Genomic DNA, 13,424 nt, shown 5'->3' on the forward strand with positions numbered 1-13,424 from the left:
TTTCATTCATAAGTTCCATAATTAGCTCGCCAGTTCACGTAAATTATATTTCCTTTGTAACGTTCGAAATCGCTTGGCAAATACAAATTTTGTAGCTAACTTGTTTTCAATAGCAAAACCAAAAAAAGCTTCACTGCGAAAAGCTTTCTGCATTACGGTCGTAAAAGAAACGAGTAAGCAAGCGATAATGATTTGCGCTGGCCGATGGAAGAATGATGGTAACTCGCTTTTGCTGCCGCTGCCGGCAAGTATCAGTCATCGTACATATAGAGAGTCAGCGTAAATTAAGAGCTCAATATGCCCGGAGGCGTTTAAGGCAGTAAGCAAGCCCATCAAGCGGTAAAACACACGACCGACCACCAGTCACTGTCATATCAAAGGTAGTTCGAGCACGGTGATCGCTTGTGATCCGCAGTAAAGAACCACCCGTAAATCACCAACTAAGTTACTAACAGGCATCAGTAGTTAGTTGTTGATGAGCGACGGAGCAAGTCAGTGAGTTAGATAGTGAGTGAGTGAACGAGAGATCGATCGAAAGAAGCGTAACATAGAAACGCGCGTGCACACATCAAATCCAAATCACGAATTTTGGCGACCAGAGTGAAAGATGTTTTAATAAATGAAATAATATCGCGATCGCATAAATAAGAAATTAACAACAACAAATAAATGAAATGTAAAAAATATGCACAGAAAAATTATTGTTGTATAAAGCCATTGTTTGTGTGTGAGATATCGAAATAAAAAAAACACAACTTGTTTCTTTTGTCAGTGTTGTTTTTGTTTGAGTTAACAGCAGCAACAACAACAAATGAAATTATTATGCATTTGTGAAGAAGATCTGCCACACAATTTACAAAGAAAACGCATTACATAAATACAAAACGAGAAAAAAGTAAATTATTAAACAAGTGGACAAGAAACGCCAAGCGTTTCAATCCAACAGCAAAGTTCAAGAGTAACAACAACAACAATAAGTAACGAACGAACGAACAACAAAAAAGGAAGTTTCGAATAAAACGTAACGCTCCATTCATTTCAAATATGGCCACATTCAATATGCAATTCATGCTTTTCATCTGTGTCACCTGCGTTGCGGTGACACTAACTGAAGTCCAGGCAGCTACCGAATATAACCGTTATTTAGCCCATCTCTTTCAAAAATATGGCAATGGCGGTACAATGTCTTTTGAGGTAAGTGAAGAAGTGGAAAAGTGTAATTGAAGATATTTAAAGGTATTCTATGGAGGTATATGGAAATGGTTTCATTCGAATACACTATTGGTCAGATATCCCATTTTTTTGCCATAATTAGAGCAGTGGGTTTATGAAATAAATAAATATCACATATAAGTAGTTTGAGGACACTGATTACGACTCTTCAAGAAAAACGTAAAAATCCAATAGCGTGGATGGAAAATTATTTTTGAACACGTTTTGTAGAGCTATGACTACTAATTACAAATGTGAAATCAGATTTTGAAAATCAAATAAAATAAATCCAAAATGGCGGATCAAATATAAGAAAACAGTAATGATTTCATTTCTTGGCAGTATTTAAAATAAAAATAGCATAAAATTGTATTTTTATGTATTAGACTATATAAAAAAAGACAAATCCAAATAGACAAAGCTAAAGCAACTGAAATTGCAAACTGAATAGATGACCTGTAACTTTTTTGAAAATAAAATTATAAAGAAAATTTTTTCAGATATAAATAGATAATTTATACATTTTTTTAAATAACAAGAAATATGAACGCAAAACTTATTTTATAAAAAATATTCTATGGAAAATTAAATTGACCAAATTCTTGCTTGGTCAAAACTAAAGCAACTTCTTCAGTTTTTCTTATAAATAAGCAACTTTGCAGCTTAGCCATTATTTTTTATTTTTTCTGGATATTTTATAAAATTGTCCCACTTTTTGGTGACTAAAGTCACCATAATCACGAATGATACCGATCTACATCGACCCATATTGATAATTTTTGTTAGTCAGGGTTTGTACATGCAACTTTGCAACTCTGATGCTGCTCTCTACAATTCTCTTTTGAATTTCTTCCCCCTTGTCACTTTCTATACCTCTCACTTCTAAGAACTCAACAGGGTTTTTTATCAAAATATCAAATTATTAGCTATAAGCGAATTTCTTTCTATAAACTTTTTAGCACTTTTATTTAGCACTTTTTTAAATTTGTTAGAACTTTCTAGCATTTTTTAAACAAAATCTAGCTTTTTTATCGACAAAGTTTTGGCAACACTGCCCATGAGGCATGCAATCAATAAAATACTCAGATTGATCCTTGGGTTTGCTATTCCTTGCATCCTGAACCTTTGGGAAGAGGTTACATCTGTTTGTAAAATTCTTTTTCTTTATCTATCTATGATACTCCAAAGATTTTCTTTGGCGAAGGGAACAATAGCGTTTTCCAACACATTTCTATAAACAATACATCCATTATTTCATAAATCTCGTAAATATTTCGAAGTCCATAAAAATAATACCATAATTGACCTTCCTTCATGCATCATGTCTGAGTCTTTAATATTTAACTTTAATTTATCCGAGAGCATTATATTTCTCCACTGAGTCGGATTCCGAATAATATGAGCTTTTGCAAATGGCAATCTGGCTTTCGGATTCTTTTCAGAAATAAAATAACTTTCTTGTTAGTTTCCGGGCATGAAGGCCTCCTACGCCGCTTGTTCTTGAGGTTATATCCAACGATAACCGTCCCACCAATTACGTTGAACTCTCAAATGGATATTTTTTACTGCAATTACAATTTGTTGATCAGTACGAAATTAAGTTTTTGCCAGCCTTTCTTATTTAAAAGTGAATAAAGTATCTGAATTAAAACTGAAAAAAACCACCACCATATATTTATTTTTGAACAAATTATGCGAAATTTATTAACCTTGCAATTTTAGTTGCTTTAGATGTCAAATAAATCTTCATAAAGTAGGTAAATGTTATAATGTAAACGCCATTTATGTTATTGCAGATTTTTTAAACAATTCAATTAGAAAACATAAATTATTTGTATACATTTTTTCAAACAAATTAAATTACATGAAGAATTACAAAACAAATCGGTAACGCCGCTACAATTCAATACAATTTCCTTTTCAAAATGCTTATCGTTATCATTCGGAACAAGGGGTATTCCATATGTATGTACATAACAGATAAAACTATTCTAAACAATAAATATTGATTTGTTTGTTACCTGACGTTGTTGTTATAAACTATTATGATTATAAATTTGTTAATATGAAATTCACGAAGCTTGTGAAATTTTTACGTTTAAAAAAATGTTTGTGATAAGATGTCAATACAGACACTATGAACAATCGCCGGTGTTAAGTCAATAAATTTTTGTGTCATACGGAAATAATTCTTCTTTATCGGTCATAGTATTGTTAGTCAGTCGCATTTTTGGAAATAAAAATATTTATTTTAATAAGGTTACTTAAATTGTATCCACCTAGGCAGAGATAAATTAATTTATTCTCAAAATGTGTGCTGACCTTTAGTGTAGTACAAAACTTAATTTAGCGTAAAATCTAAACAAACAGACAGGAACAGCAACACAACGAACATCTATTAAGGTTGATGTTTTTTGCAGATAAATATCTAACATTAAGATGGGTCGATTAGAAAATAATAAATTGAGAAAAATAATACGCGATCGTTGTAAATAATTGCATCATCTTATATCACCATTTACATAAATTATGATCGAAATCACGGTGCTAATAAAATGCAACTCTGGTTTTAATACTAAAAAATACTTCTCTTTACAGACAAGGGTCAGAAATTATGCAAGGCAAAAATCTAACATTTATACATAAATATAAGAATATTTTTATTAAAATGTCTTTTAAATTGATAATTTTCACATTTGTTGTAATCGCCACAGTGTTGTAATCGTCATAATTTCAAATACAATACTGTTTATTGCTTCAACAAATTTGTTACATTTCCTTAAAATCCAATAATGTCAACCCTTTATGTATGTCGCTTGGTTACAATAGGTGATATAATTATTTTTCAGTGAATATATTTTAAAACAAGGCCTATTAAGTTAATCCAGGGTGACCAGCTGGATGTAAGCTACATCTCAAGATTGCTGTCAAAACAAAGTCAAAATTTTTGGCATTAGGATTGAGGAAAAAACAGCTGACTTTCGCTTGACGTTATTATTAGATGCAATAATAAGGTGATGTATCAGAGCAAAAACCTTTGTTTTTGTCTAGATTATCTGTCAAATTTTTCCTTATAATATTTCACATGGTTGGCAACACTGCACATCAAATTCAAGTAGAAATTACGCACTTTGACAGTTAATCGCTAAATGGACTACCTATTCATTGTGCCATGGTATCCCCTAACAAATAACAGCTGACTGTCAACTTTATATAATGTTAATACTGGTCTAATTATCTAGGATTTAGTTCCTCGATTTACAAATCAAGACGATTAAAAGGATTAATCTAAACGTGCTTTTAATGTATTCCATTTTGTGTTAGTAGGTATATGTCAATATTCATCAGCTGTTTGACGTCTAGATCATCTCAAAACATGTCTAAACAGTTAAATTTACGGTTGTTTAGCAAAGTTTGAAAATAATTTTACAGGTTTTAAACAATTATTGACTTTTCGAATTTGTGAAATCAGATGAAAATCGATTTTCGACTTCAAGCGACTGCAGCAAATTCGACTTATAACGTTTTATGTTTATGTTATTATGATGGCAGTGTCAGGTGATAACCCAAATATTTATAAAGACAATCTAAAGCCGATCACAGTTTTCCCAAGATCAACTTGAAAACTTTTCATTCGATTTTCGAGTGTATTGCTCTGTACTATCCTTAAATGTAGGATCACCAGAAAACGAAATAATAAGCAAAGTGCTTAATGTTGAAATATATATAAATATTCATTGGTTCGATTTCCGAATTTTTCTGTATTTGAGCAACTGTTTAACAAAAACTAACTAGCCAAACTCTCTTAAAATTTGACTGTAGTCGATTATTATTCTACACGCATATGCAATTTATTTATGGGGTGATAAACACCCTTTATGTGAATATTAAAAAGCCGGAAATATAGTTTTGTCACAAATTAAACTTCGAATTAATATTTTTGCTATAGGGTGCATAATAGGCCTATTTTCATATAATTTTTTGTGCAGAAATTTGACACAAAAATGTGCTAATTCATTAAGTTAATGAAAACAATTTTATTTTTGTGATATGAACACTATTTACATTTATATATTTTACACATCAGCTGTTTACATTTTACAGATCAGCTGTGTATTTCCTTATGACACATTTATATTGCATGTGACCAAGGCCTATAAATAAGGTAGGACTTTTCCCATAATGATTACAACAATATCATCACGGGAACACCCCTAATGTTATAACGAAAACCTCCCGTCATAACTGCAATAGCACACGTTCATTGTTTACTCTACAACGCACGTTTTGTATTATCTAAACATCGTGTTCTACCGATCATTCACTATCATCTACATAAAAAACTTTAAATAACAATCAGCTGATCTTTGTTTACATTGTGAATACAATGTAAATATGCCATCTATTATGAAAAGGGTGATATATTAAATTTAAAATGCCTCTAAGTAAACGCAAGCAGTTTATATTGAAAAAATATTAAACCTTTGCCAGACAGATGTTTACACAAAACCATGACTTTTGATACATGTTACACATGTCTAACCCAATCTAATATTGAAAAATGTGTCATTAGTGGCAACAGGGTTTAATTCCCATGAAATTTGGCACACAAAAAAACTTTGTATTTATTATTAACACGGTTCGGTGCATAGCTAACCATGTTTTCGGATATTTTGTTAAGATCTATCTGTCACCGGGTGACATTATTTTGTTTGCATTTTCTATATTTATGTATTTGTTTTTTTTACTGCCAACAATGAAATTGAAATTTTCAATAATGTTATTAACAAAAAAATAACAATAAAAAATGCTAATCATCAAAGTAAATTGACAACAACAAAACATTTTAGTGAAAATTTGTGCTAAACTTTTAGTCCGAGAATTTTCAATATGCAAATGTAAATATCTATATCTATATTATATTATCAGCATCTATCTGGAAGCTACTGAAATACAAATATTATCATCATCAACTGGTTATTATAGATATTGTGTCAAAGAAAGAAAAAAATACATTTCGGATTAGCCTGAAACACGTGATTGAAATTTCTATTGTATTTTGAAATTCATTCAAATTCGAAAAACAACAACAACTATGACAAAAATATGTGTTAATATATTTTTAATAATGTTTACTTGACGAAATGAAAAAAACCTGATGTCAAGCATGATAATGAAAATTCAACAATAACATGTGTCATCTTGTCAGTTGATGTTGCTGTTTTCATCCAAAAATTGACAATAAATCAGAGGTACTTTTTTGGTGCTGTTTATTTTCAAAAGGTTAATTTGTAAATCGGGTGTAAATCAAAGAGATAAATATATTTTATTTGTATATGTATACATATTTTGGTATGCTAAATTATTAAGCCATCTCAAGGGCGTTTTGGTAATTACACGTTTGAAATGTGTTAAAAACGTCATTGACAATATAATTACATTTTATCAAACACACAGGGTTATAGTTTGAGATTTATTAAAATAATAAATAATATCATAAATAATATCTACATAGTTTTGGATATAATAAATCAAGTAGATAAATCAATTTCATGGCATATATTTGACATATATCCTCATAGATGATGTTAATCCAGTAAAATGTTCTAATGTACATGCCGTTTAAAAATTGACTGAAAACCAAAGTTCAGACCATGGTACAATGAATATGTAGTCCATTTAGCGCAGCTGATGTCTTGATTATCTGTCAAAGTGGGTAATTTCTACTTTAATTCGATGTGCAGTGTTGCCAACCATTTGATATATTGTATGGAAAAAATTGACAGATAATCGAGACAAAAACAAAGATTATTATCATGGTTCAGACGAAACAGCCGAATTAGGCTTTATGTTCATAACCATGTTTAATTTACCATGGTTTATCATACAAATATATTTAATATCATGTTTATATTTTATTTAGTATGTAAACAAACATCAGCTGATATAATTTAGAACGTGCAAAGGTACGTGTAAACAGTTAAAGCGCATTTACATACACACTTTTTATGACGTTGATTTACGAAATCCTGAAAATAAATTAGGCTTATTTACACCAGATTTGAGTTAATTTTAAATGACAGCCAGCTGGTGCTTGCTTACACATATACACACACTTTTTATCAAAAAGACACACTGAGCGACTGATTTAATGAGAACAGTTGCAATTGTTAGTACTTTATGACATGGTGTTTTCGTGCGTGGTTTGAAATGAATGACGTTTATTTTTGTATGGTAAATGACGACAAATTTTGCACGTTTTAGGAAAAAAATGACATAAAAGCCTTAAATCCTGATATATAGAAATGCGCTTTAATAAAATCTAAGGTGAAAAATGCATATAAACATGTGTTGTTTTACAATCGTTTTATATTAGATCATCCAGTGAGGCCAGCTGATATCTAAATTTGTTGTCAAAATGCATTGAATTCTAAAAAATATGATTTAAAATAAAAAGAATGATATTTGATTGATGATTTGATTTTTGTACGAAAATATACGTCTCTCTCACAATAAACCAAAATTTGAAACTATTTTCACATGATGGTTGCTTTTATATTCAACGTCTGTCAGATGAAATAACGAAACAAACAAGAAATTAAAGATTATTAACAGATTTATTGTGATTTTGCACTTTCCAAACGATTACAAGATTACAGAGACATTCGAATTATAAATTAGTGTGTATACAACAAACATCACCTGATTGTCATATAGATCATGATTAAAGGCATTGATGTTTCAAACTTCCCAAAATCATACGTTATCGTAAATGGTAAAAAACGAACTCTCATTTATTCTCTTTTCGTCAGTCATTTTTGGTGATGAATTCTCAGTTACGTTCACCAAATTAACTCTCAATTTTAGGTCTGCAAAACATGAATTAAAGGTATGTGCAAGCAATAAGGGTGTATTTAATAAATCGAGTGGATTTAAGATCGTATATGTAAATGTACCTTTAGGTAAGGCGATGCATCAGTTGGTACAATAACAGTGTTGTATTTGATCTTATCTCGATTACCAATAAGATTTCGAAAAATCCGAGATAATGAGTGGATTTAATTTTGTATAGTAAATCGAGGGGAAATTTAGCTGAATTGAGCAATTCAATCTAGATAAAAGCGGGTTTACATATAACATTTGATCATGATTAAAGAACGAAAAAGGGTTCATTTTCTTAATCCGGCTAAGTTTGCCATCAAATTTTATATCATTTATAGGTGATTTTTTTCTTTCCAAATGATCACATCATTGCAAAAACATTTCCATTGTTGTAATTTTTCTTTTCATTTTCAATTTGCAAACAAAGATTTTTTAGCTTATCCATATTTAGATCATAATTAAAGTTATGCGCAAGTCATTAGGGTGTATTTCTGGATTTCGTTATCGAGTCGATTTAAAATCGTATATTTAAATGTACTTTAATGCTCATTATCACTCTAAAAGCTGTAGTTCATATACAAACCCTAAAAGTATCAATATGGCAACGTGTTTGTTTACATTAAAATTATTATTATAAAAATTATATTTATAAAATTATTATTATTATAAAATTATAATATTAAAATAAAATCTAACAAAAAAGGCAGCAGCTGAAAAATTATTATGAATACGAAAATTAAAAAAAAAATTGTATGCATTTTGGACCAAATGTTGAACAATTCCAAAGCAAATATTGCAACCAAAATTATGAAACCAGTGAAATGTGTATGTATATGTAAACAAATAACAGCTGACTGTCAACTGGTATTTTGTAACTCTATTTAGAAGCGCCCTTATATTCACATACAGATCACAATCTTAATCAGAACACAATTAAAACCGGTAAATACATAATCAAAAGTGCATTGACATCTTCCACCTATTCGAATTAAACTGTAATTACAATAGGATACTTTATTAATTGTTATTAATAAATATTGAATTTAATTCCAAATTTGGCTTACAATGAGAAAGGTTTACCGCCCATATATGCGTACAATTACTTATGTGGCGATTTAAGAGCCCTATCTATTTTCAACAATCATCAAATCCAAATACGTGACTCGTTAATGAACATTTCTTACTTTTTTTCTTTATAGCTGGCAACTTTGGTTATAAGCAAAAGTTGAATAAACTTTAACTTTCATTGCGTCGAATTCAAAATATAAAGTCATTACACGTATTACAACACTATTTACATACATCAATATGATCTGTGTGTGTGTGTGTAAATAGCGTTGGTGGAGAAAAATAACTACAGTGAGATAGGCCTACACAATACAACACGCATTAGTTTAGTTTTGCAAATATACATTTAATATTTATTCTAGTCACAGTAGTGTGCTGGTGAAAACAATTAGCCCTTTATGTGAACAAAATTTAGAAACTAGATGTTTAGAATATCAACTCAAGCGAAAAAAATGCAACGACGCATTTTGTTTATCATCTGCAGCATTTGTCATCTCATTTTAAAATGTCGCCGTCATCTATCAAGAAAGTCAATTTGTTTTCCATTCCTTTTTTTATATTTGAAAAATGCATTGTCCACAGTGCAAATAAACTTCTTTTCTTTCGTTAAAGTGAAAACTAACCATAAATAATATCGTTGTTATCATTTGAGTGTCTACAGACCTACATACATACCGAACATATGAATGTGTCTGCTGTGTTATCTGTTAGACTTAAGTTAGATTACGAGAAACCGGCATCTGTGTCTGAACAAACAGTTTATTGTTTTAAACTACATATTAAATATTTTGAATTTATTGTTTACAACATCTGTATGATTCGACTGTACAACTACTACGACAAATGAAATGCAAAATAATCTAACTAAAATTACGTATGTGGGTAACGTTTTTTATTTAAAAAAAAAATATTTAATAAAGGCGTGCATTTTAAATTGACTCGATTTCTTAATCGAGGTACCAAATCCTAGCTATTTATAAAAACTGATTTACATATAACATTTAATCATGATTAAATTACTGATTATTTTCTTAATGAGAAATTTGAAATCATCACGGCCCTGGATTTATTTTAAATTTTGATCGAAATCATGATACTAATGAAATGCAATCGGGTGTTTGTACGAAAAAATACAACTCTCATATTTTTTGCTTTTATGTTCAACGATTCCAAAAAATTGCATTGCAAAAACATTTCCCTTGTAGTTTTTTTTCGTTTTCATATTGCAAACAAATATTTTTGGCTCAAATTAGTAATTTTATATGTATACTAACAAACATCAGCTGATCGACATTCTGAAAATGATTAAAGGTACGTGTAAACATGTAGGGCGCATTTCTTAATTTCGTTAATCGAGTCGATTTAAAATCGCACATGTAAATGTACTTTATACAAGCGTTCTTTTAAGATGTTTAATTATTCATCATAATTTATTAAAGTTTTACTTTTTCAGAATTTTCAAAATTGTAAAATGATACACGCAAAGCATTGCCATTTTGGTCCAAAATCAGTGTTGTATTTGAAATTATCTCGATTTACCAAAGGAATTTGATCAAATCGAGATAATAGGTAGATTTAATTTTGTATGGTAAACATTTGTAGAGATTGTTCGCTGTCATGAAAAGTATTTGCGAAAAGTTTGCAAATATTAGCTGTGTCTGTTTACTCGATATTTGATAACAATTGTTACAAAATGTTACTGGTTGTTGTCTGCTCACTGCAAAATCCAGTAAAAAATAGCGTAAAGCGAGATCTATTTAACATTTTTTACAAAAGTCAAACATGTTTTATTTTATGAGTTTTGTTCCTTAATAAGTATCAAAAGTAAATTTTAAGTGAAATTACGTGATATTTTGCAAAATCTTACTGTATGTTACTCTCTGAATTAGAAATTAAGGAGTAAATGTTACTGGAAAAGTAACCAGACACAACCATTAAATCATGGCAATAAATAGGTACTCCATTTAGCGCAGCTGACTGTCTGATGAACTGTCAAAGTTCCTACTTGCATGCAATGTTGGCAACCATAGGAAATATCACTAGATAAATTTTGACAGATGGTCGAATAAAAACAGATGTTTTTGTTTTAATACATCACCTTATTATTGCATCATGCAATAGATCCAGATGGAATGAACCTATATATACCATCTTTACACTAAATCTGGGCTCAATTTAAATATATTTTGTACAAAGTCTGAACTGAATCAAATTCTGCAAATGCGAGTAACATTGAATTATTTATAAATAAATTTAATTATTTTCCTGAAAAAAGTCTTCTTTGACAAAGATTTTCAAAACTGAGCCTTATCTAAATATAAATTTGAGCTCCTACCGTTATTTTATATCTATTGATATATCAATTGTCATTTATTACCATTTAGGACATTTCATCATATCTCGACTAGCTGAGTCAATCTAGACATGTGTGTCCGTCCATCTGTCCATTATAATTTGTAAACACGATACAGGCCACAGTTATAGACCAATCGCCACGAAATTTTGCATGTTGGATGGGTTCTGGCCAATGAAGACCCCTATTGTTTTTGGTAAAGATCGGTTAATATTTAGGGGATGAAATGGACCGAAAACTTTATTTTTGTCTGATTTTCTGATTGCTCTAGACGCCGCATTTATGGCCCAAACATCGCGAATTTTTACATGGAAAAGGGGATCGGGCCAAAGAATAAGCATGCCTGTTTTTATAGAGATCGGTCAATATCTAGCGGGTCAAATGAACCCTGACTTTTGTGTGAAAAATGGCAAATTTTGTATTCTATAGCGTATATATTTACCCCTGAAGAACATAGACCCCAAAAGTTGATAATATATCCAAGAGGAGTGCTTGACCTTTAAATTGATACCAATTATATATTTACTCGGATGTGGGAGTTACCCTTAAATATTTACAGGTGCTTACGTACTCATATATTATTTAGTAACCTATTGCCACACTGGAGGGCGGAAATATAGCGCTGATCGCTTTGCAATGTTTCATGAGGTTCCATTTATGGTCAAGGACAACGTCTAAAATGCTAGGTGATGATCAGATAATAATTTTTCGGATGAAGTGGACCGAAAACTGAATTATTTGCACTTTTCGAGTCGAAAGCCGAACATCACAACCTCTAGCCGAAATATTGCCCAATCTCAGAATATAGAACCATAGAAAGTTAGATTTTCATGGATGTTGTGTAGGGTATCATATGGTCGGCCCCGTCCGACTATACTGCTTCGCTCACTGGTTTATACTATAGCACGTTTACGTTTTACCGGATTTATTAAATCCAGTAGATTTAAATCATCAATTCCATTACATATATTATATGTCAAATGAAATGAAGTAATGTTAAAACTTATGCTATTTTACAAACTAGCTAAATACAGACGTAAATGTACATACGTAGGTGCACATGTAGTTACTCACTATGCATATAGACATATTACTTAGTAAATATACGTACGTAGAATGTCACTAGGTAGTCAAAGAAGAAATAAATACAACATAAATTAAATCAAATGTCAACGCGACAAAATCACTTGAGAACCCACATAGAGCTAGAAGTTGTTTACTAAGTACAGTGGGTCAGAGAATACGGTCTACGACACTTGCACTTGAAAGTTTTATTAAAAGGGATATCCCAAGATATATTAATAAGGTCACATAACTAGCGAAAGTCTACTGTTAATTCTCAAGTCTAATGTTAAAAATTTAGATTTTGTTTACGTTTTCATAATAAAAGCCAATTCACAATTATGGGTTTTTACATATATATATTTAATATATATGAAAATCAACAATTTGGACAAAAGCTTGCGCCAATTTTGTCGATTGACTGACAATGAATGTTGCAGTTCGCTTAAGAGCATCATACAACGTTTACATTGTTCTCTTTCACTTCTCCTACAGTGACTGTATGGATTTTAGAAATAATTTAGTTTCTTCGAGACGTCATAACAATGCTGGTGTGCTATTTATATATATGCTGATGTACATACAGACATACAAAAGTGACAAGTGCAAATTTAAAAAAGTTGGCACGTTTTATTTTATTTATTTTTTTTTTTTTTTTTTTGTATGAGGGTTAACAATTTGAAAGCACTAAATTTGTATTGTGGCATCTACAATGGACAGGAGGAGAATGACGATTTAAAATAGATAAATTTAATTGTTATACTATTTTGCATGCAGATTTTAAACGGTTATTTAAAGTTGTCATTGTGAAATACACATGGATGTATAATTGACATATGATTGAACA

At 30.4% G+C, this 13,424-nt stretch overlaps 1 protein-coding gene across 1 annotated transcript in view; it reads left to right on the top strand.

Annotated features, from left to right (window-relative positions):
* Positions 1-1,002: 1,002 nt before the first annotated feature.
* The window catches only part of LOC133328002 (zinc transporter foi), a 41,116-nt gene continuing 28,694 nt past the window's right edge, over positions 1,003-13,424 (top strand). Inside the window, exon 1 of the mRNA XM_061536551.1 lies at positions 1,003-1,194. Coding sequence (XP_061392535.1) covers positions 1,045-1,194 — 150 coding nt within the window. The 5' untranslated portion in view covers positions 1,003-1,044. The remainder of the gene's footprint in view (positions 1,195-13,424) is intronic.

Source organism: Musca vetustissima, unplaced genomic scaffold, assembly GCF_032173495.1.
Source record: "Musca vetustissima isolate MV318-11 ecotype Yass unplaced genomic scaffold, APGP_CSIRO_Mvet_v1 utg24870, whole genome shotgun sequence".
In the NCBI taxonomy this organism is placed as follows: Eukaryota; Metazoa; Arthropoda; class Insecta; order Diptera; family Muscidae; genus Musca; species Musca vetustissima.